Source organism: Canis lupus, chromosome 12 (genome assembly GCF_011100685.1).
Source record: "Canis lupus familiaris isolate Mischka breed German Shepherd chromosome 12, alternate assembly UU_Cfam_GSD_1.0, whole genome shotgun sequence".
Classification (NCBI taxonomy): domain Eukaryota; kingdom Metazoa; phylum Chordata; class Mammalia; order Carnivora; family Canidae; genus Canis; species Canis lupus.
This window is the reverse complement of record NC_049233.1, coordinates 5,058,424-5,079,030: the sequence shown is the minus strand read 5'-3', so window position 1 is coordinate 5,079,030 and position 20,607 is coordinate 5,058,424. Positions and strand designations below refer to the sequence as shown.

At 47.6% G+C, this 20,607-nt stretch overlaps 1 protein-coding gene across 1 annotated transcript; it reads right to left on the bottom strand.

The window, feature by feature from the left end:
- Nucleotides 1-2,144: 2,144 nt before the first annotated feature.
- Nucleotides 2,145-4,807, bottom strand: CLPSL2 (colipase like 2). Its single transcript, XM_038553322.1, has 3 exons — nt 4,500-4,807; nt 3,770-3,892; nt 2,145-2,355 (listed from the first exon to the last, which is right to left on the bottom strand). Exons 1-3 carry the CDS (start codon nt 4,581-4,583, stop codon nt 2,260-2,262), a joined length of 303 nt encoding a protein of 100 aa, XP_038409250.1. The 5' UTR covers nt 4,584-4,807; the 3' UTR covers nt 2,145-2,259.
- Nucleotides 4,808-20,607: the final 15,800 nt, after the last annotated feature.

Genomic DNA, 20,607 nt, shown 5'->3' with positions numbered 1-20,607 from the left:
CCTGTCACTTTGCTGGCTAGAAATATTCACACAGCCCAAGCTACCTGTAGGAAGGCAGGCCTTCTGGTGCCAATGGTGAAGAAAATGAAATGGGACTTGAACTCATAACATTGTCTGTTGTCTTGCATTGGAAAAAAAGGAGGAACCTATGGGGGTAGAGACCTCACCTTAGAAATAAGGCTTCTGAGAGATGAGAGCCGTGTCTGGGCAGAGAAAAGGCTGATCAGATGGGAAGAAAATGATTTGGTTAAATGAAGGTGACCTGGAGCTTTGGTCTTCTCAGCATTAGGATTATTCCTCTAAAACTTCCATGTGAGGAACATAGTAATATTTGAATGTCCAGATGCAGAAAAATAATGCCTCTGAATCTGCATATTAACTCCTGTAATGCAACAAAGAAACAAATGAGGAAGGAGGGGAGGACAGAGAAGGAGGATGGAGAGGAGAGCAGCAGATGGCTGAGCAGGAAGCTAGAAGGTGGTGAGCACAAGGACAACCTCAACCAGCAGAGCCCTCGTCCTGCCTCTTCCACCAGCAGGTGCAGGAGAAGTCATCTACTTTGTTTGAGCTATCTTTACAGCAGGTTTTTGTGTCCTTAGCCAAGAACTTGTATCTTGAATGGATGGTTTGGATTGGGAAATGTTCCTAATGGCTACCCATAGAGAAATGGTTGAGCAAGACATGGTCCACAATAAAATGAGGCAAAGACTTTGGGGACGCCTGGGGGGCTCAGCGGTTGAGCGTCTGCCTTTGGCTCAGGTCGTGATCCTGGGGTCCTGGGATCGAGTCCCCCTGCAGGGAGCCTGCTTCTCCCTCTGCGTGTGTCTCTGCCTCTCTCTCTGTGTGTCTCTCATAAGTAAATAAATAAAATCTTTAAAATAAATAATAAATAAATAAGATCCTGTCCTCTAGAACAAGACAGCCTGGGTTCAGATCCCAGCCCCATCCTTTATTCTGAAATCATGAGAAGGGTACTCAATACCCTATTTGTAAAATAGGTTTATTTGCTTATTTTGTTTAGTGATCTTTACACCCAACATGGGGCTCGAACTCATGGCCCTGATATGAAGGGTTGCATATTTTCCTGACTGAGCCAGCCAGGTGCCCCCCATTTGTAAAATAGGGATAATTATAGTACCTACTCTAAACTTGCTGTAACAATAACATGAATTAATATAGATAAGAAAGCATTTAGGGAATCTGTGGGTGGCTCAGCGGTTAAGCATCATGCCTAAGGCGTGACCTTGGGAGTCATGTAGCTCTCTGAGCCTCAGTTTCTTTTTTTTTAAGATTATTTATTTATTTATTTATTTATTCATGAGAGACACACAGAGAGAGAGAGAGAGAGAGAGAGAGGCAGAGACACAGGCAGAGGGAGAAGCAGGCTTCATGCAGGGAGCCCGACGTGGGATTTGATCCCTGGTGTCCAGGATCACGCCCTAGGCTGAAGGCGGCGCTAAACTGCTGAGCCACCCGGGCTGCCCGAGCCTCAGTTTCTTTACTCGTAAAATGGAACCGATAATATCTGAGAGAGTGGAGGGACATCTGGGTGGCTCAGTCAGTTAAGCGTCTACCTTTTGGCTCAGGTCATGATCTCAGGGTCCTGGGATCGAGCCCCACGTCAGGCTCCCTCCTCAGCGGGGAATCTGCTCTCCCTCTCCCTCTGTCCCTCCCCCTGCTCATGCTCTCTCTCTCAAATAAATAAAATCTTGAAAAAAAAATCTGGGAGAGTGGAGACCCGAAAGCACCAGGTCTTTCCCACCACAGGCTTGAACATTTTTGCATTTATACTTTACACACTTTACACACCTTCTCATAACATTCTCTCAATGATCTCCACCCTCTGCTCCCCTTGGAAAGCATTTCAATATTCCCTTCCAGTCCTTCCTACCATATAACCCATCCATGGGCACCCCAACATACACCTTCCAGCCATATTCCCCAACCCTACCCTTCCCATACAGCCAGCCCTCCACACCTTCCCGGGACCCAGCCTCTTCGCTCACTACCCTTATCCCATCCCCTTCCTGCAACTCGGTCCCAAGACCACCAGGCCTCTAGATAGAGCCAAACTTTCCACCCCGGACTAGAATAATCCCTCCCAGGTATCCTCTCCCAGAAAGTGCAAACAGAGGCCAGAGCCAGGAAGTGACTTTAATGTCTCAGGAGCTGGAATGTGAGCAAGACAGGGCTCTCCAGGCCTCTGGCCCCAAGGGACTGAGGGAGGGTGGGGTGGCAGCGACCAGCCTGGATCCTCCTCTAAATCAAATGGCAACGGCGGGAACAGATTGGGTCCTTGGATATGCAACTCAAGCCGCTTTGGCAGGGGCATATGACGTTGAGGGCTCCTTTGGTCTGTGGGAAATGTGAACGAGAGGTGGGAGTCACCAAGGTACAGGGAAGAAGGGGGTTTACACCTCTCGGGGAGCAGGAGCCTGGGGGCTCTCAGCTGTACAGTGGATAGCTCTATGACCTTAGGCAAGTTAGTGAGTTCTTGGTCTCAGTCTCCTCATCCGTCAAATGGGGGTGGCAATAGTAACCTGCCTCATGGGGTGACCATGAGGACTGAATAAAATAGATCCAGGGCCCATCATGAAAAGACCCTCTGGCCACCCCAGCTGTACAGTCAGGCCATCGGCAGCTCCCCAGACAAGGAAGTGGAGGCCGAGCCCATTCTTCCTAGAAAGGTTTGGGCCCAGGGCCAGATAAGAAAGGAAGAGGAGTAACGACCCGTACTATGCGTTCTGCATTTCTATCAGCTCAGAACCAAGCCCGGATGGGCACTGTCGTTGCCAGGACAATATTGGTGAGGTTGTCACTTTAGCACCATCTTACAGGTGAGGAAACTAAGGCTCAAAGAGCAGAAGTGACCTGGCTGAAGTCACAGAGACAGGGGATGGAAAATCCAGGATTTAAACTCAGGGCATTGGGATGCCTGGGTGGCTCAGCGATTGGGTGTCTGCCTTCAGCTCTGGGCATGATCCTGTTTCGGGGATCGAGTCCCGCATCGGGCTCCCTGAGGGGAGCCTGCTTCTCCCTCTGCCTGTGTCTCTGCCTCTCTGTGTTGCTCATGAATAAATAAATAAATAAAACCTTTAGGAAAAAACAAAAAAACCTCAGGTCCTACTCCCAAGCTCTGGTCCCTGCTGCCTCAGTGCCAGGCTCTTCTCAAAAAATTGGAGGTGGGTCACCTGGGTGGCTCAGTGGTTGAGCGTCTGTCATTGGCTCAGGATGTGATCCCGGGGTCCTGGGATCAGGTCCCACATCGGGGTCCACGAGGCGGCCTGCCTCTCCCTCTGTGTCTCTCATGAATAAATAAATAAAATCTTTAAAAAAAAGAGAGAGAGGGAGGTGGGGACTGGTAGGGAAAAGGTCTTTTCCCATCTCCTTTGCCTCAGTGATGTCAGGGTTGAGATATTCATTCAACAAACGTTCAGTGATCACCTACTGTGTGCAGATACTAAGTTGGAGGTAGGGGGTTCAAAGATGGCCATGCTGCAAGCCTGCCCTGGGCAAGCTCCAGCCAGCTCATGCTCTGGACGGCACCCACGGAAGACTGGGGCAATCCAGGCTGTGCTGAGAGTGGGAGCTGCAGGCTTCCCAGAAGAGGCAACCAGAATTGTGCTGCAAGATGAGTAGGAGTGGCCGGGTGAGGAAGGGGTGAGGGCACTCCAAGCAGAGGGTGAGAAAGCAGAGGGCAGCCCCAGAGGCCTGTTTAGCCTCCCCCACCCTTCAGGCCAGAGCTGGCTGCCCCAGCCCAGAGCCTCACCTGGAACAGGCACAACATGGCTATTCTGGCCTTGGGGGCACAGAAGGCGCCTCCGTGGTCCAGGTTCATTAGGCAGCAGTCACTGACGCACTCGGAGTGGTGGGAGCACTCCACTCCGTTCACCTGTGGGGACAACTCTGGTGCCACCAGCTCTCTGGCTGCATGGGAAGGGGAGGGAGGACCTGGGACGTTGCTAGGCCCCTGGGGTCCGGGAAGAGAGGCCATGAGATGGTGGCCACCAGGGGCCACCCCCTGCCCTGCACCTGACCCAGGAGAGGAAGGGGGGGGGTCAGTACTTTGCCTGTGTCTCTCCTTTTCCTGGGCTCCCTCTATGCTCTATACCCCCAGTTCACACTTGGTAGGAGGGGTGGGAAGAAAGGGAGGGACAGAAAGATGGGGAAGGGAATGAAGAGCGATTGCTCAGGAGAGGGGGAAGAGAGATTAGGGCAGGTTGGTAAGGCCGGGCTGGGGGGCAGGTCTGAGACAGCCTGGGGTGGGCTCGGCTCAGGGGAGGGGGGGCTTGGTGCTGGTCATAAGGCCACTTTCTTTCACCTCCGGGGCCACCAGGCAGGTGAAGCAGCAGGGCTCTGAAGCCCTTTGGGGGACTCAGTAAGCTTCCAGCCCTGGGAACAAGTCCCCACCCCCTACTCAGCTCTCCAAACCCAACCAGTGCCTCCTGGCTGGTCTAAGGCGACTACAGTGGAAGGTTCGAAATGCTCTTTTGGCTCACCTTCATGAACCTCTTTTTAAAGGGCAGGAACTCGCCTGGGCAAGGGAGCAGAACCCCCGCGAGGAGCACAAGGGCCATGGCCATGAGCCTGGGCACCGAGGATCCTGGCTCTGGTGGGGCCGGAGGGGCCCCAGGGACAAACCCCTTGCCTGGCACGTGACCCGGGGCCCCAGGTGCCCGCCCTGGGCCGGGGGTGGAGGGTGAAGAAGTTAATGGTCACAGGCTGCTCTGCAGCGCAGGCAGCAGACAGGATTCTCCCAGGCCCTGGAAGCAATGGCATAAGGAGGGCAGCTCCCGTGATACCCTGATTCAAGCCTTGGACAGGCTGGATCACACATTTTAGGGGGCCCCAAATGCATTACTTTCAAATTAGGGGGGAAAACCACTCGTGGAATAAAATTTTGTTTTGAAAAATTATGTGAAGTCGATATACTGAAATGAAAGTCAGCTTCGTCCTTAATAGTCTGATCCTCTCCTGTCTCTCTGTCCCTGGTGCCCCAGACTGCCCCCTACCCCTTATCTTTTGGAGAAGCCAGCCCCGGCGTCTGGTGCTTCTGAGGCCTGGTGCTTCCAGGTCCAGTCTTGTCAGTGGGAAGAATCAGGAGGAGAGGGACCCTGGGTGGCTCAGTAGTTGAGCATCTGCCTTAGGTTCAGGGCATGATCCCCAGGTCCCAGAATCAAGTCCCGCATTGGGCTCCCTGCATGGAGCCTGCTTCTCCCTCTGCCTGTGTCTCTGCCTCTCTCTCTGTGTCTCCCATGAATAACTAAATAAAATCTTTAAAAAAAAAAAAAAAAAAAGAATCAGGAGGTGAAACAAGATGGCCTTGAAGACCTAGGAATTGTCTAGTCTTGATGAGTCAATTAATTGTCTAAGGGTTTGTCTGTGAATCTTATGAAAGTCAGGATGTGCAGACAATGGAAGAAAGGAAAAAAGACTCAGAGGGAAACGGGGTTTAAGGGACTGCGTCATGAGGCTAACAGTGGAATGGTGGGGGAGGCAGCCTTCCTCAGGATGTCCCTCTCCATGAAAACTTCACCTCACCTCGCCCTTGCCTGCCTCTGCTTTTTACAAAAATTTGCTCTTGGGGGCAGCTGGGGTGGCAGAGCGGTTTAGCGCCACCTTCAGCCCAGGGCGTGATCCTGGAGACCCTGGATCAAGTCCCACGTCGGGCTCCCTGCATGGGGCCTGCCTCTCCCTCTGCCTGTGTCTCTGCCTCTCTCTCTCCTCTCTGTGTTTCTCATGAATAAATAAATAAAATCTTAAAAGAAAAAAATTGCTCCTGGGGCGCCTGGGTGGCTCCGTGGTTTAGGTGTCCCACTCTTGATTCTGGCTCAGGTCATGATCTCAGGGTGGTGAGATTGAGCCCTGCATGGGACTCCCTGCTCAGTGTGGGGTCCATTTGAGATTCTCTCTCCCCATCTCCCTCTGTCCCTCCCCCTTCTTGTTCTCTCTCCCTCTCTAAAATAAATATATCTTTTAAAAAAATTTTGCTCTTAAGAGGAGATGTGAGAAACCCTGGGTTAAGGGGGTATTACAGACTTAATTGTACCCCCTACCAAATTCAGATGTTGAGGCCCTGCCCTGCAATGTGATGATACATATGGAGATGGGAACTTTGGGAACTTTAGGTTTAGATGAGGTCATGAGGGTTCTCTCCTAAGGGGTTTAGTGCCCTCATAGGAGGAGACACCAGAGGGACACCTGGCTGGCTCACTTGGTGGACCATGCTGCTCTTGATCTCAGGGTTGTGAGTTTGAGCCCCACCCTGGGTGTAGAAATTACTTAAAAGAGAGATAGAGAGACCAGAGAGCTTGCTGTCTCTTTCTCTCTGCCATATGAGGGCAAAGCACAAAATGCAGCCATCTACAAGCCAAGAAGAGGGCTCTCACCAGAACCCAATCATGCTGACACCCTGATTTTGGGGTTCCAGGTTTCAGAACTCTGAGAAATACATCTCTCTCATTTAAGCTACTCAATCCGTGATATTTTGTTATGGCAGCCGGGCTGACTAATATAGGAGTCTTAAGTCTTTTCTCTGAGAATAACACCTCCACTGTACTCAGAGGGCTTGGGATCCATCATCTCAATCAGCTCTCTCTATATTAGGGTAATTAATACTAGCTGTCACAACAGAGAGCTCCTGAAATTTTGGCAGTTTGGCAAAATAAAATCTTATTTACTACTCATGTAAAATCTGATACGAAACAGAAGACCTTTCTTCCATCTTGTAGTCACACCATCTGGAAGACTGGCCTCCAGGGTCATTCTGGAAGATGGAGGAGACAGATGGAGGAAGTACACAGACACATTAATGCCTCAGCCAGGAGGGACACATGCCTCTTCCACTCACAGACCATTAGCCACAACTAGTCACATGACCCAACCTTCTGCGAGGGAGGCTGGAAAATTCAAGGGAGTCCCAGAACATTCAGTATGTTCTATCATTTCTGCTGCATGACATTTTTTTTAAAGCTTTTATTTATTTATTTGAGAAAGAGAGAGTACACGAGAGAGAGCAGAAGCAGGATGGGGAACAGAGGGAGAAGCAGACCACCCCCCACCCACCTTGAGCAGAGAGCCTGATGTGGGGCTCCATCCTGGGACTCCAGGATCATGACTCAAGCCAAAGGCAGACGCTTAACCAACTGAGCCACCCATGTGCCCCTCTGCTGCATAACCCATATCCTCATTTTAACAGATGAGGACCCCCAAAACTCAAGGCACAGTAACCTGTCCAAATAACACAATTAGGTCGCAGAGCCACATATAAATGCAGGACATTCTAGCTATTGAGCCCAAGCTCTTACCACTGTCCCACACTGCTGTGGTGGCCAGGGGCCTTGCTCTCAGGGAAGGACTCCTGTTATCACTGTGTCCTCTCCTTCCAGGAGCCATGGTCTACAGCTCTCTTCACATCGGTGGTCTGCTGCTCTGGGCAGCAACCCATCCACAAAGCTCACCGTCTCTCCCAGCTCCACCATGCACTAGAGGGGATGCCCAGGCACTAATAATTCTTCCTACAGAGTTCCCTCCTTCCCTGACATATTTGCTTGTGCCCTTGTGGGTATTAGATAACTGGAAAATACTGTTAACTGCACAGGAAAGGGCAGATTTGGAGGCAAGAGGTCGGCAGCTGTGTGTCAAGACTGGCAAGGTGGGATTCTTCATCTGGGGTCCGAGGGCCCCTGGGAAGTTCGTGGAAGGCCTGGAGGGGAGGGTGGAGCCCCTGAAATTCAAGTCATAATGTGCACGACTTAAAAAAAATTTTTTTTAAAGTCTTCCTCAGAAATGACTTAAGACTGATTCAGAACCTTCATTTTAAGGTGAGGACACGGAGGCCCAGAAAAGGCAGACGTCCACAAGTGATGCAACAGAGCCAGGCCAAGACGCCAGGCTCTTGACTACAGGTCCCGCACTGTTTCTCCTGTTCCAGGGGCTTGTCTCCCCAATCCAGCTGGTGCTGGTCACAGGCATGCATCCAGGACACCTGTGCAGCATGAAGGGGGTGGGAACCCGATCACCAGGGTGGCCAGGGCCAGGGGTGTGGGAGTGGTCGCTGGGCACCTGACCAGTGAATGTGGCCACAGCCTTGTGTATTGGCCAGGGCCCAAACACAGCCGCCCCAGAGGAGAATACGAGTCAGTTCAGGGCAGGGGAATACTTCACTGGGGGACCTCTGTGATCTCCCCCCTGGCCCCTATTCCCTGCCCCTCATCTTCCCTCCTCTGACATTCTCCAGTCTCTTCTGCACCTTTCTGGTGGTTTCCATGACAATGTTCTCACTGGTCTATTTTTGCTATAAAAATTAAGGGTAATGTAGGGTTTTTTAAAGATAAATTTAAAGAATGATTCTTTGTTCTGAAATTATGCCCTTCCTATTTTTTTTTGGTGTTCAAATATATTTTTATGAAACAATGGCAATAATACAATGGTAGTTTTGTTCAGTTTGCCCTGTTGTTACGTGGCTGTTATACACATGTTGTTAATATGTAAATGCTGTCAGTCCCCACAGTTTTTTGGAAGCCTTTTTCCTTTTAAAGATTTTATTTATGGGCAGCCCTGGTGGCACAGCGGTTTAGCGCCGCCTGCAGCCAAGGGTGTGATCCTGGAGACCCTGGATCAGGTCCCGCGTCAGGCTCTCTGCGTGGAGCCTGCTTCTCCCTCTGCCTGTGTCTCTGCCCCTCTCTCTCTCTCTCTGCATCTCTATGAATAAATAAAAATAAAATCTTTTTTTTTTAAAAAAGATTTCATTTATTTGAGAGAGACAGCTGGAGGGAGAGGGAGAGAAAAATCTGAAGCAGACTCTGTGCTGAGCGCAGAGCCTGGTGTGAGGCTTGATCTCATGACCACAAGATCATGACCTGAGCTGAAACCAAGAGTCGGAGGCTCAACTGACTGAACCACTGAGGTGCCCCAGAAGTTATATCAGCTTGTGAAAATACAAAATAAAGTTCTGGAGAAAACTCATGTGGTAGAAACTGTCTGTTACTCAATTCATTCCTGAAGGGATTCCTCTCAAAGTAATCTGGGGAGATTGATGAGTAAGTAGGTGCCTGAAAGAGTTTGAGATGTGGAGACACCATAGCTTCCTAGAGAAGATGGGCAGCAGGAAATATTTGGAGGTGAAGGGGTGGAGACACCAAGGTCCTATGTAGAATGCCCAGCACAGCCCTGGATGCCAGCAGGAGGGGGCAGTGCTCTTTTTCAAAGTCTTGAAGAGAGACTAAGATTCAGGCAAGCTGCGAATAAAGACCTTCCAAGTAAGAGTCCAGAGTGAGCAAAGATTTGGAGGTAACAATGAGCAGAGCACAATGAGGACAGGCTGTCTGCTTGTGGAAGGACATAGTGGAGTCAGAGCAGTCAATGCTATGGGAAACTTGCAGGGTCATGAGGGTAAGCCAGTTGAGGTGGCTCCTTAATGGACAGCTGGGCTGGTGGTGGCAGTGGGGAGATGGGGGATTGCTGGTTCCTGACAAATGAAGATGGATGTTGGTGGGCAGAAACACAGCTATCTAGAATATCCCAAGTTATGACACATGAGGATTGCTCTAGATCCAGGAAAGGCTCCCCTGGGGGCAGGAGTGAGTCATGGACATGTTTCTTTGGCCAGGGACAATGCCAAAGGAAGGGTGCTTAGAAATATGTGCTCACTGCCTCCCATCCTCTAAAAGCATTAAGCTACAACGGACCAAAGAATTTCACTTTTTTCAACTAAAAGAGATACATTTTTTAAAGATTTTATTTATTTATTCATGAGACACACACACACACACACAGAGGTAGAGACACAGGCAGAGGGAGAAGCAGGCTCCATGCAGGGAGCCCGACGCGGAACTTGATCCCAGGATTCCAGGATCAGGCCCTGGGCCGAAGGCAGGTGTTAAACCGCTGAGCCACCCGGGCTGCCCAGAGATACACTTTATATTGGTATTCAGACAACCAGTAGATATTGTTGGCATCCATTCCAATCAGTTGATGTCTGTGTCATGCTGATGGTTGAATATTTGGATTACCACCACTGTGAATGTGCGTGTGCATGTACACATTCATAATGTGTGTTTGTGTGTGCAACTAAAGTTTCACAAAATAATACTTACATATACTACATGCAACCTGTTCTGAGATTATTTATTGTATTCCATCTTTTAAGAATGTTGGTTAGGGGGCACCTGGGTGGCTCAGTCAGCTAAGTATTCTACTCTTGGTTTCAGCTCAAGGTTGTGAGATGGAGCCCCACATCAGGCTCTGTACTCAGTGTGGAGTCCACTTGGGATTCTTTCTCTCTCCTGGTCCTTTACCCTCTGCCCCTTCCCCCACTCAGGTGCGCACTCTCTCTCTCTCTCAAATAAGTAAAATAAATACAATCTTTAAAAATGTTAGTTAGAATCCACCAAATTGCTTTCACCATTCTATTGAGTCACACTGAATTCTATTGAGTCCCAACTCATTGCAGACCAGTCTCAGTCCCCATTTGCCCACCGATTCATTCATTCAACAAACATTTGCCCATTAATTCACTCTTAGTCTCTATTTGTCCATCAATGCATTTTCAGTCTTCATTTGCCCATTGATTCGTTCATTCAACAAACATTTTGTGACACTTGTTCTATGTATGTTAGGCAGTTTATCACCAGGCTGCAGTTGCAGATAACAGACACCACTGTACTTATTCTAAGCAGAAAGGAATGTAATACAGATAGTTTGGGGCTTACGAAGTCACTGAAAGGACTGGAGGAGAGGAATGAGATCCAGCCTGAACCTCCAGGAATGAAACCCTAAAAACGGGGATCCCTGCGTGGCTCAGCAGTTTAGTGCATGCCATTGGCTCAGGGCATGATCCTGGAGTCCCGGGATCAAGTCCCACATCGGGCTCCCTGCATGAAGCCTGCTTCTCGCTCTGCCTGTCTCTCTCTCTCTCTCTCTCCCTTTCTCGCTCTCTCTCATGAATAAATAAATAAATTAAATCTTTAAAAAAAAAAAAAGAAAGAAACCCTAAAAACCCTGCAGAACTGAGCTGCCAGGGAAGCTACTGCCTCAGTCAGTATCCGGAAGGTAGGAGTCAGGAGGCCATCACTGCAACCTTTGGCACCAAGAACACACACTTTAGCTGTGATCTCAGGATCAGGGAGCTGCTATCAAAATTATTGTCTGTGTCTGCTATATCTTCTCTAGCCTAAAAAAAGAATGCCTCTCACACAAATTCCTCTGCTCCACTTAACTCCATTCACATCACTTCTTGGGCAGTGCATATGATCAGTGATACCTAAATCACATCTGGAGTCCTGAGTGTGACCGTCTAACATTTCGTTTTCCAGCCCAGCTATACAAGAAGGCACATCAGAGGACAGCACAGAAGCTAAACAAGCCAATCGACAGCAAACCCCCTAACAGCGACAAAATGTCTGAAAGTGGCACAGGTTACCTGGATGGTGTGAAGGTAGGTTTCTACTCCCTGTCTGAATGGAAAAAGTCTGAAAACTTTTCCATTTTTACAGCTGCACATCACTTTGAATGCCAACATAATGCCTTTTATTTCTATACTTCTCTCTCATATATATTTAATATGTCAGGTTTTTAAAAATCATCAATTTGATGGTCAGGGTTTTTCCTCTCTGGCAATTTGGTGGGGAAGTTCCACGCCCCACAGCCTGCCCGCTTACCAACTGCACTATTTTTATGCACCCATCCTGGTTCACTCTCAGAAAGGGCAGTGGAAGCTGCTTTGTCACTTTGTTCTAGCAACAATCAAAAGTGATTGCTCCCTCTGCTCTGTGCCATTAACCGCCTTGCTCACTGTAACCTGAACTTGCTCATTGCCTGCAGACTTCCATGGTAATCATAGTTCCTCTCCCTAAAACCAGTTGCTTCACAGACAAAAGATGTAATCTGCCATTTGCGGAAACCAAGGCAAGAGATGGTTCTGGGAAAGACAGGCAGATAGATGAGCTCACCTCCCCTTTCTGTATTCCATGATGGACCAAACTCACTCTCTCCTCTGGTAGCTGGCTCTGTGCTCACCTGTCACCTCTTATTTAAGAGGCTACAATAAGAACACTCAAAGTTCAATAACTGTCTATTTAATAAGTAAATTGTAAAACAAATCACTAATAGTGTAATCTCATTTAGCAAGACAGGGCTACAGGACATACAAATAGGTATAGCCTATTTTTTAAAAAAGATTTTATTTATTTATTCATAAGAGGCACAGAGAGAGAGAGAGAGAGAGAGAGAGAGCGGCAGAGAGAGAATCAGGCTCCATGCAGGGAGCCTGATGTGGGACTCAATCCAGGGTCTCCAGGACCAGGTCCTGGGCCGAAGGCGGCGCTAAACCGCTAAGCCACCCGGGCTGCCCAAGGATACTGGTTCTTTATCAGGTATGTGTTCTGCAAAGCTTGTGCTTTGTCTTTTCATCTCTTAACAGTGTCTGTCACAGAGCACAAGTTTTTAATTTTCAGTTTTCCAATTTTTTCTTGTTCATCATGCTTTCGGTGTTCTGTTTTTTTTTTTTTTTTTTATTCATGAGAAACACAGAGAGGCAGAGACACAGGCAGAGGGAGAAGCAGGCAAGGAGCCTGATGTGGGACTCGATCCCGAGTCTCCAGGATCACACCCTGGGCTGAAGGCAGTGCTCAACCGCTGAACAACCCAGGCTGCCCTGTATAGCCTATTTTTTTATTTTTTTATTTTTATTTTTTTAAATTTATTTATTTACGATAGTCACACTCAGAGAGAGAGAGAGAGAGAGAGAGGCAGAGACACAGGCAGAGAGAGAAGCAGGCTCCATGCACTGGGAGCCTGACGTGGGATTCGATCCCGGGTCTCCAGGATCGCGGCCTGAGCCAAAGGCAGGCGCCAAACCGCTGCGCCACCCAGGGATCCCAGCCTATTTTTTTAAACTGCAAAATAAACGGCTTAATATAAGACAGAGGTTTATTTTTCTTTCATGTAACATTCCAAGCATACATAGTCCAGGGCTGATAGGGCAGCTCCAAGCCTCAGTGGCCCAGGCTGGTCTGGCATCTACAGGTATTGTTGTAATCAGCAAGGTCCCAGATTGCTTACCAAGCTGTTCCTGTTTCAGGCAGCATAATGGAAGATGGGGAAAGAAAGGGTCTGAATTTTCCTTTAAGAACTCTTCCATTCCAGGCAGCCTGGGTGGCTCAGCGGTTTAGTGCCGACTTCAGTCCAGGGCGTGATCCCGGAGACCCAGGATCAAGTCCCACGTCAGGCTCCCTGCATGGAGCCTGCTTCTCCCTCTGCCCGTGTCTCTGCCTCTCTCTCTCTCTCTCTATCTCTATGAATAAGTGAATAAAATCTTAAAAAAAAAAAAAAAAGAACTCTTTCATTCCATTGGCCAGTCATAGTCACATGGCCAAGCCTAGCTGGCCATGTAGTGGCCATGTAGAAGCTGGGAAATGTAGTGTCTATTCTAGGCAGCTATGTGACCCACAAAAAAAAAAAAAAAAAAAATTGAGGCACAGTGTGTTTGCCTAGGTGTATGCTTTCTAATTCCACGAGGTGCTTTCCCATTTGTGTCCAAGAGTCCTATCTGTAATCTCCTTAATCATGCAATCTCTATACCACACCCTCTCTGCCTCCTGGACTCACATTTGACTCCAGCATCCCCCAGAATACAAGTACCCAGGGTGATATGAGAATGGAGAGGCTCTACAGTGAGGATTCATTTACCTTTGCCATTCTTTGTCATCTCAGACTGACAGGGCTGGGCCAAACACACTGCCCACATTTACGCACCTTGGAAACAATAAATATTTGCCAGCCTTGTGATCAGAAGATGTCACCAGAGCACTGCAGTTAGCCTGGATGGTTTCCAGCCTTAGAAAACAGGATTCATTACATAGCACCTCTTTCCCACCTTCCAATAATGTGATCTGGGGTACCTACAGCCTCAGGGAATTTCTCCTGAGGTTCCATCCTGGGGTCAATTTTAGTATATGTGCTGCTGAAGCGAGCATAATCCTGGGGTCAAATCTGAGGAATTTGTTCACTCCCTTGGAAGTAGCTGAGGTTCTCACACTTGCTCTGGCCACTTGGACCTTCTCGTGCTCTCTATAGAACACCAGGAAATGGCAAAAGATGTAATCCAAGTTCATGAACTCTGCTCTCTTTCTCTGCCTTCCTTCCCTCTTCTCACTCTATTGTATGTATCTAGGTCACTGCTTCTCAGACAACAATACATAAACTATTTTAAGAAATCATATTTCTGCTTTTCTATTATTATTTGTTTGCTCTGTTCACATTCATTTTGAAATCTCTTACTCATCAGCAGATAAGCTGTAGCAAATGCCAAACACTTAGGAGAAAAATATCTATTCACTTAAGTTTTTCCTTTAAGGAAAGACATGCATCACGTAATTTTGGCTATGGGACTCCCTGGCCCAACTCAAGGAAAAGAGGTGTTTTAAGGTGGTAATGACTGAGAAGCCCTGAGGCAGAGGGTTGAGAGGAGAGGAAGACAGCAGAGAGTAAAGGGGACCTCCCAGGCTGGGGTGTTGATTTATCTTTTGACTTAGGAGGGTCAGGTGTCATGGCAGAGGAAAGCTCTCTCTCCACTCACTTCTTATTCCTCTCAAAGGAAACTGTATCATGTTCCAGGACATTCAAATGGCTATAGTTTCTTGTGGGCAGGGATCAGGGACATTAAGCTCCCACACTTGAGTGTAGTGTTGCAGATTTTTTGTTCTCATTCTGAAAGAAGAGAACAGACCCAGTGACTGGACCATGCAACAGTCATTTGTTGTATCTGTTACTTACTGTGGCATAACGAAGTACCCCAAATCTTAGTGGCTTCACATCATTTCTTATTTTACAGTCTCTGCATGTCAGGAATCCAGTCACATTGTAACTGGGTCCTCTGGCTCTGGGTTTCTCACAAGGCTGCAGTCAAGGTGTTAGCTTGGGCCTCGGTCATCTTCAGGCTTGAACAGGGTGGATCTGCTTCCAAGCTTCCTCAGGTGGTGGGTGGCAGGTTTTGGTTCTTTGAAGGCTGTTAGACTGATTATCTCAGTTCTTCACAGGCTTTGGCCTGAGTCCTGCCTGGGTTCCTGGCCACATAGATCTCTCCATAGGACAGATTGTGGCATGGCAGCTGTCTCCATGAGCATGAGCACGTGAAAGGCAAAAGAAAATGGAAGCAAGATGGAAGTCATAGTTTTTTGTAATCTACCCTTAAAATTAACAGTCTCAGGGCATCTGGGTGGCTCAGTTGGTTAAGCACCTAAGGCTTTGGCTAAGGTCATGATCCCAGGACCCTGGGATCAAGTCCTGCATCAGGCTCCCTGCTCAGCAAGGAATCTGCTTCTCCCTTTCCCTCTGCCCTTCCCTCTGTTAGTGCTTTCTCTCTCTCTCTCTTACTCTCAAATAAAATCTTTAAAAAAAATAAAAACAATCTCTTCCTTTGCCATCTTCTATTGGTAGAAGCAAGTCCCTAGGTCCAGGTCACATTCAAGGGGGGGTGCAGATTACACAAGGTATATTTAGGAAGTGGGAGTCATGGGGTCATTTTAGAATGCTGTCTACCAGAGGCACCGGGGTTGCTCAGTGGTGAGCATCTGCCTTCGACTCAGGTTGTGATCCTACGGTCCTGGGATCGAGTCCCACATCAGGCTCCCTGCATGGAGCCTGCTTCTCTCTCTGCCTGTGTCTCTGCCTCTCCCTCTGTGTCTCCCATGAATAGATACATAAAAATCTTTAAAAAAAGAGAAGGTGGCTGTCTACCACACTTGCCATCTATTATTATTAGAGAGGCATAAAAGTCATATTTGCTGATGATAAGAGGATTCCTATTTCACAAAAGATAAATCGATTTCTCTCTTCTGTTTCTTCACTCATAACAGCAACTCTGAAGTTATTGCTTTGGGCTCAGGGAGCAGTTGGTGGTGAGTTGAGAGAGAAGGAAAGGCTCTGTTTTAAGTCTTAGGACAAATCCATGGCCTCCAGGCCCTTTTGCTCAGTTGAGAATACTGTGCTGGGATCCTGCTGGAAGTCATCTTGCGGGGACAGCTGAAGTTCTCATCTTGTAATTAGGGGTCTGGCTAAAGTCACCTACCAGCAAGCCAGCCTCTACCATAGTCCCATCTGAGAGAAACTGATTGGTATCCCTTTTGGTTAAATTCTCTGCTTTCCTTCCCCCATCTTACTCTATTGTATGTATCTAGGCCACTGCTTCTCAAACAACAATACATAAACTATTTTAAGAAACCACATTTCTCTTTTTTTATTATTATTTGTTTGCTTCTTGCTCATTCATTTTGAAATCTCTTACTCATCAGCAGAGAAACTGTAGCAAGTGCCAAACGTTTCCCACCCTGGAGAGTTCCTCCCTCTCTTTCCTCTCCCCTCCTCTCCTCTTCAGAGATCCAATGAAGCCCCTCTCTTCTAAGAAGACTTCTTGGAATCAACTGAAGAGATGGAAATTTCCTTGGAAATGTAATTGCCTGAAGGCAAAAGAAGGAAACAAGCTGACTATCTGAAAGAAGCCTGAGTGAAGAGAGATGATGGCAACCATCAGTTATGAAATTTCTCTTCTCCTTGAAAGAGAACCTCTGTAGGGAGAGACAGATGCATCTAGCTGCTGAGCACACAGAAGGTGTTCCATTAGTCCTTGTTGACCAATGCCACCTGTGGAGGTTCCTAAATGTTCACAAATTCTTTGTCACTCTTCCTTCAAAAGGTAGAGCCTGGAGCACTTGGGTGGCTCAGTCAGTTAAGTGTCTGACTCTTTTTTTTTTTTATTTTAAAGATTTTATTTATTTATTCATAGAGACACGGAGAGAGAATGAGAGGCAGAGACACAGGCAGAGGGAGAAGCAGGCTCCATGCAGACAGCCTGACACGGGACTCGATCCAGGGTCTCTAAGATCACACCCTGGGCTGCAGGAGGCACTAAACCACTGCGCCACCAGGGCTGCCCTAAGTGTCTGACTCTTGATCTCAGCTCATGTCTTTTTTTTTTTTTTTTAAGATTTTATTTATTTATTCATGAGAGACAGAGAGATGGGGGGAAGAGACACAGGCAGAGGGAGAAGCAGGCTCCATGCAGGGAGACTGACATGGGACTCGATTCCAGGTCTCCAGGATCACACCCTGGGCTGAAGGTGGAACTAAACTGCTGAGCCACCCAGGCTGCCCCTCAGCTCATGTCCTAAACTCAGGGTCGTGAGATCAAGCCCCATATTGGGCTCACATTAGCCATGGAGCCTACCTATAAAGAAAATAATATTTTAAAAATTGGGCGGGGGGGGGGCACCTGGATGGCTCAGTGGTTGAGCATCTGCCTTTGGCTCAAGTCGTGACCCTGGGGTCCTGGGATTGAGTCCTGCACGTCTCCCTCTGCACGTCTCTCATGAATAAATAAATAAAATCTTTAAAAAAATTTTTAGGGATCCCTGGGTGGCGCAGCGGTTTGGCGCCTGCCTTTGGCCCAGGGCGCGATCCTGGAGACCCGGGATCGAATCCCACGTCGGGCTCCCGGTGCATGGAGCCTGCTTCTCTCTCTGCCTGTGTCTCTGCCCCTCTCTCTCTCTCTGTGACTATCATGAATAAATAAATAAAAAAAAAAATAAAAAAAAAAAAAAAAAAAAAAAAAAAAAAAATAAAAAAATTTTTAATGTAAGGAAAGGTGGAGCCTAAGTCTTCCTTCCTTACATGTGGGCTGGATCAGTGAATCATTTCTAATGAATAGGATGTAGTGGACTGATAATGTTCAACTTCTGAAGTTAAATCAGAAGAATTATTGCAGCTTTTGCCTTGCTTTCTCTTGGATGACCCACTCTAGAGGAAGCCAGCTGCTATGTCAGGAGGGCTCTCAAGCATCCCTGTGGAGATGCCCATACTAGAGAAACTGAGGCCTCTTGCCAACAGCCAGCACCAACTTGTCAGCCAAATAAAAGAGCCATCTTGAAAGTGGATCCTTCAGCCCCAGTCAGGCCTTTGGATAACTGCAGCCTTGGCCAAAAGTTTGACCATAACCATAGCTTGACCGAATCAGAACCCCCCAACTAATAGGCTTCTGAATTCCTGTGAGAGATAAATGCTTACTGGTGTTTTAAATTGTTAAGAGGGAGAGAGCTGGAGAAACACTGAAGGAGGGAAAGGTTTTGCTTCCTGGTTCTAGTATGTTCAGTTGGCAAGCTCCTGCAGTGCAAGCATCTTCCCCAGTGCCCAGTGCCTGGAATGACCAGCAGCACAAGCAGCTAGCAGCTTCTCCTGGCACTGCCCACCTTGGGCAGTAGTGTAAACAGAGTGCTTCCACCTCCTGCAGGTTTTGCAGCTTCTCTAGCACCCAGCACCTTGGCTTCTCCAGCATGAGGCTCCTGCAGCATCACGAGTTCTCTAGCATCTAGCCTTCTCTAGCAGGCTTCTGCAGTACTTAGAGGCCAGGAGCACCCAGTGGGCAGTGGTTTCCCCTGCTCAGGCAGTTTTCTAGCTTTTGGTTAGGCACCTCCATGTGAAGAACTTTCCCTGGCATCCTAGAGAGCAGATTTCTGGCAAGTTCCACTCTCATGACAGTACAATGACTTTTCTGCCATCTGGTGAGCCATAGGATGTGTTTTCAACAAGGTCTGGATTTCAGCTTTAGTGGGGGCTAGGGATGTCTCTTCCTCGGGTGTTCTATCTTAAGCCACAGCCCTAGAAGTAGGGGCTGCTCCTACATCTACTATTCATGTATTCTTTATTCCTTACTAAAAGGTCCTTTTGTTACTTTAATCCCCTGTTGTAATAAGTTAGGATATTAAAATTTCCCTGTTCAAATTACTGTACGATTTCTCTCTCTTGATTGGACCCAGGCTGATACACTAAGTTTGGTCATAGATTGTTACACAGCAACACGTAACCCATACAACACTCCCCATCTCATTGTCCGCTGCCAACTCCCCTTTCTTTACCATCAGCCAATTGTTATCTTGTGCCTATGCAGAGCAGGTTCTCCCTTCAAGGCTTTATAAGGAGTAAGGTATGACCTACTGCTAAAAGAACAAAATTTATAAGATCAAAGATTTAATTTGCCAAATGCCAAATGAAAGGTTCAGATATGAAGTGCTATAGGAAGGAGCAAAGGCTGGTTGAAGAAATCTCTAGGCTGCAGTAGGACATAATTCAACTCTGATGACACTACAGGACACAGACCAGTAAAAACAAGAGAAGGGCATTATAGGCAGAGGGAACACTGTATCAAAAGCTTAGAGGCAAGACCACATGTGACAGGATTAGGTCAGCAGTAACCACTATTCACTTCAGTTTGGCTGGAGAAGAGATCTGACCTGATAGGCTAGTGACAAGCAATATGATCTTGCTCCTGGCAAGATCACAAAGGGTCTTAAATATAAAGCTAATTCATTTGGTGCTATAATGTAAAAAAAAAAAAAAAAAAAAAAAAAAAGGTGGGGGGGGGTGAGTGACCATGACTTTGAGGATAAAACTCAACCTACTTTCGCTTTAAGTACAATTATACTTGTCAGATCATGAGACTTAGCTTTGGGGCTGAGAAAAAAGTTGACCATGACAGTAGGGAAACCCTGAATGTTCTCGAGGATGATCAACTCCTGGCTCTGAGATTAGCCTGGAGTGTGTAGGCCTAGAGAAAATGAAGACAGAAGTAGAAAGTGATACCCCAAAAGTCCTGAAGCAGGGAATAGGGTAGCAGTAGTGGTAAGTGAAGAACTTGGGTAGATGTGGGATGTTTGGAATGGCTGGTTGGCTGTAGTGAAGTTGAAGGTGATGCCCAATACTTAGGTGGTGACATGGGAACTTGAGGAGCTGGTTGAGAAGTGGATAGGTGATGTTGGCTTTTGATAGGTTCCACTGGAGTGACTGCGGTATATCTAAGAAACAGGAAGGAGCACTCTCAGGCCTGAACTCAGGAGAGAGATAAGGGCTGATGATTCAGATCTGGTAGTGGTGTCCACTCAGAGGAGACAAGTCAAACTTTGGGTGATGGTGATAAGGATGGCTTTCTGATCAGCCCATCCTTATTAACAACCCTCCCCCCACCTCACCTCTGACCCAAATGATGACATCCTGAGTCAGGAATTCAGTGGGGACAAATTTCCTCAAGTACTTCAGGCCTAAAAGGACAGCCAGAGGTGCTGTCTCTCTCAACTGCCACCGATTCTGGCTTAGAATCCATGGTCAACCCCCATGGGGTTCAGGCCAAAGACTATGAAAACAAAAAGCCCAAGACTAGGAGATTCTAACCCTGTTTTTGCCCCAAATCAGTCTTGTAACCTTGAGCAAGTCACTTTCCCTCTTTGGGTGTTTTCTCCTTCAGCAAAATGCCAGGGTTGGCCTTGGACTGGACTGTGGTTTTTAAATCCTGCCACTGAAGAACAATGGGGTTCCATAGCTGGGCCAACATGTTCTTCCTCCTCAATCAGGTAGTAGCAGATGGAACAGCTCCAATTTTAGGGTTTTCTCCCATAACATTTTCTTAAACCATTTGCAATCACTACTGTTTGTTTTCCAGCAAGGGCTCACAAATAACACAATGAATGAACAAGTGGGAAATGCAATGAATGGGGAAATCTGAAAATAGGTGACCATATTTGGTTTGACAGTCTCCTTGTTTCTGGAGAATTCATGGTTATG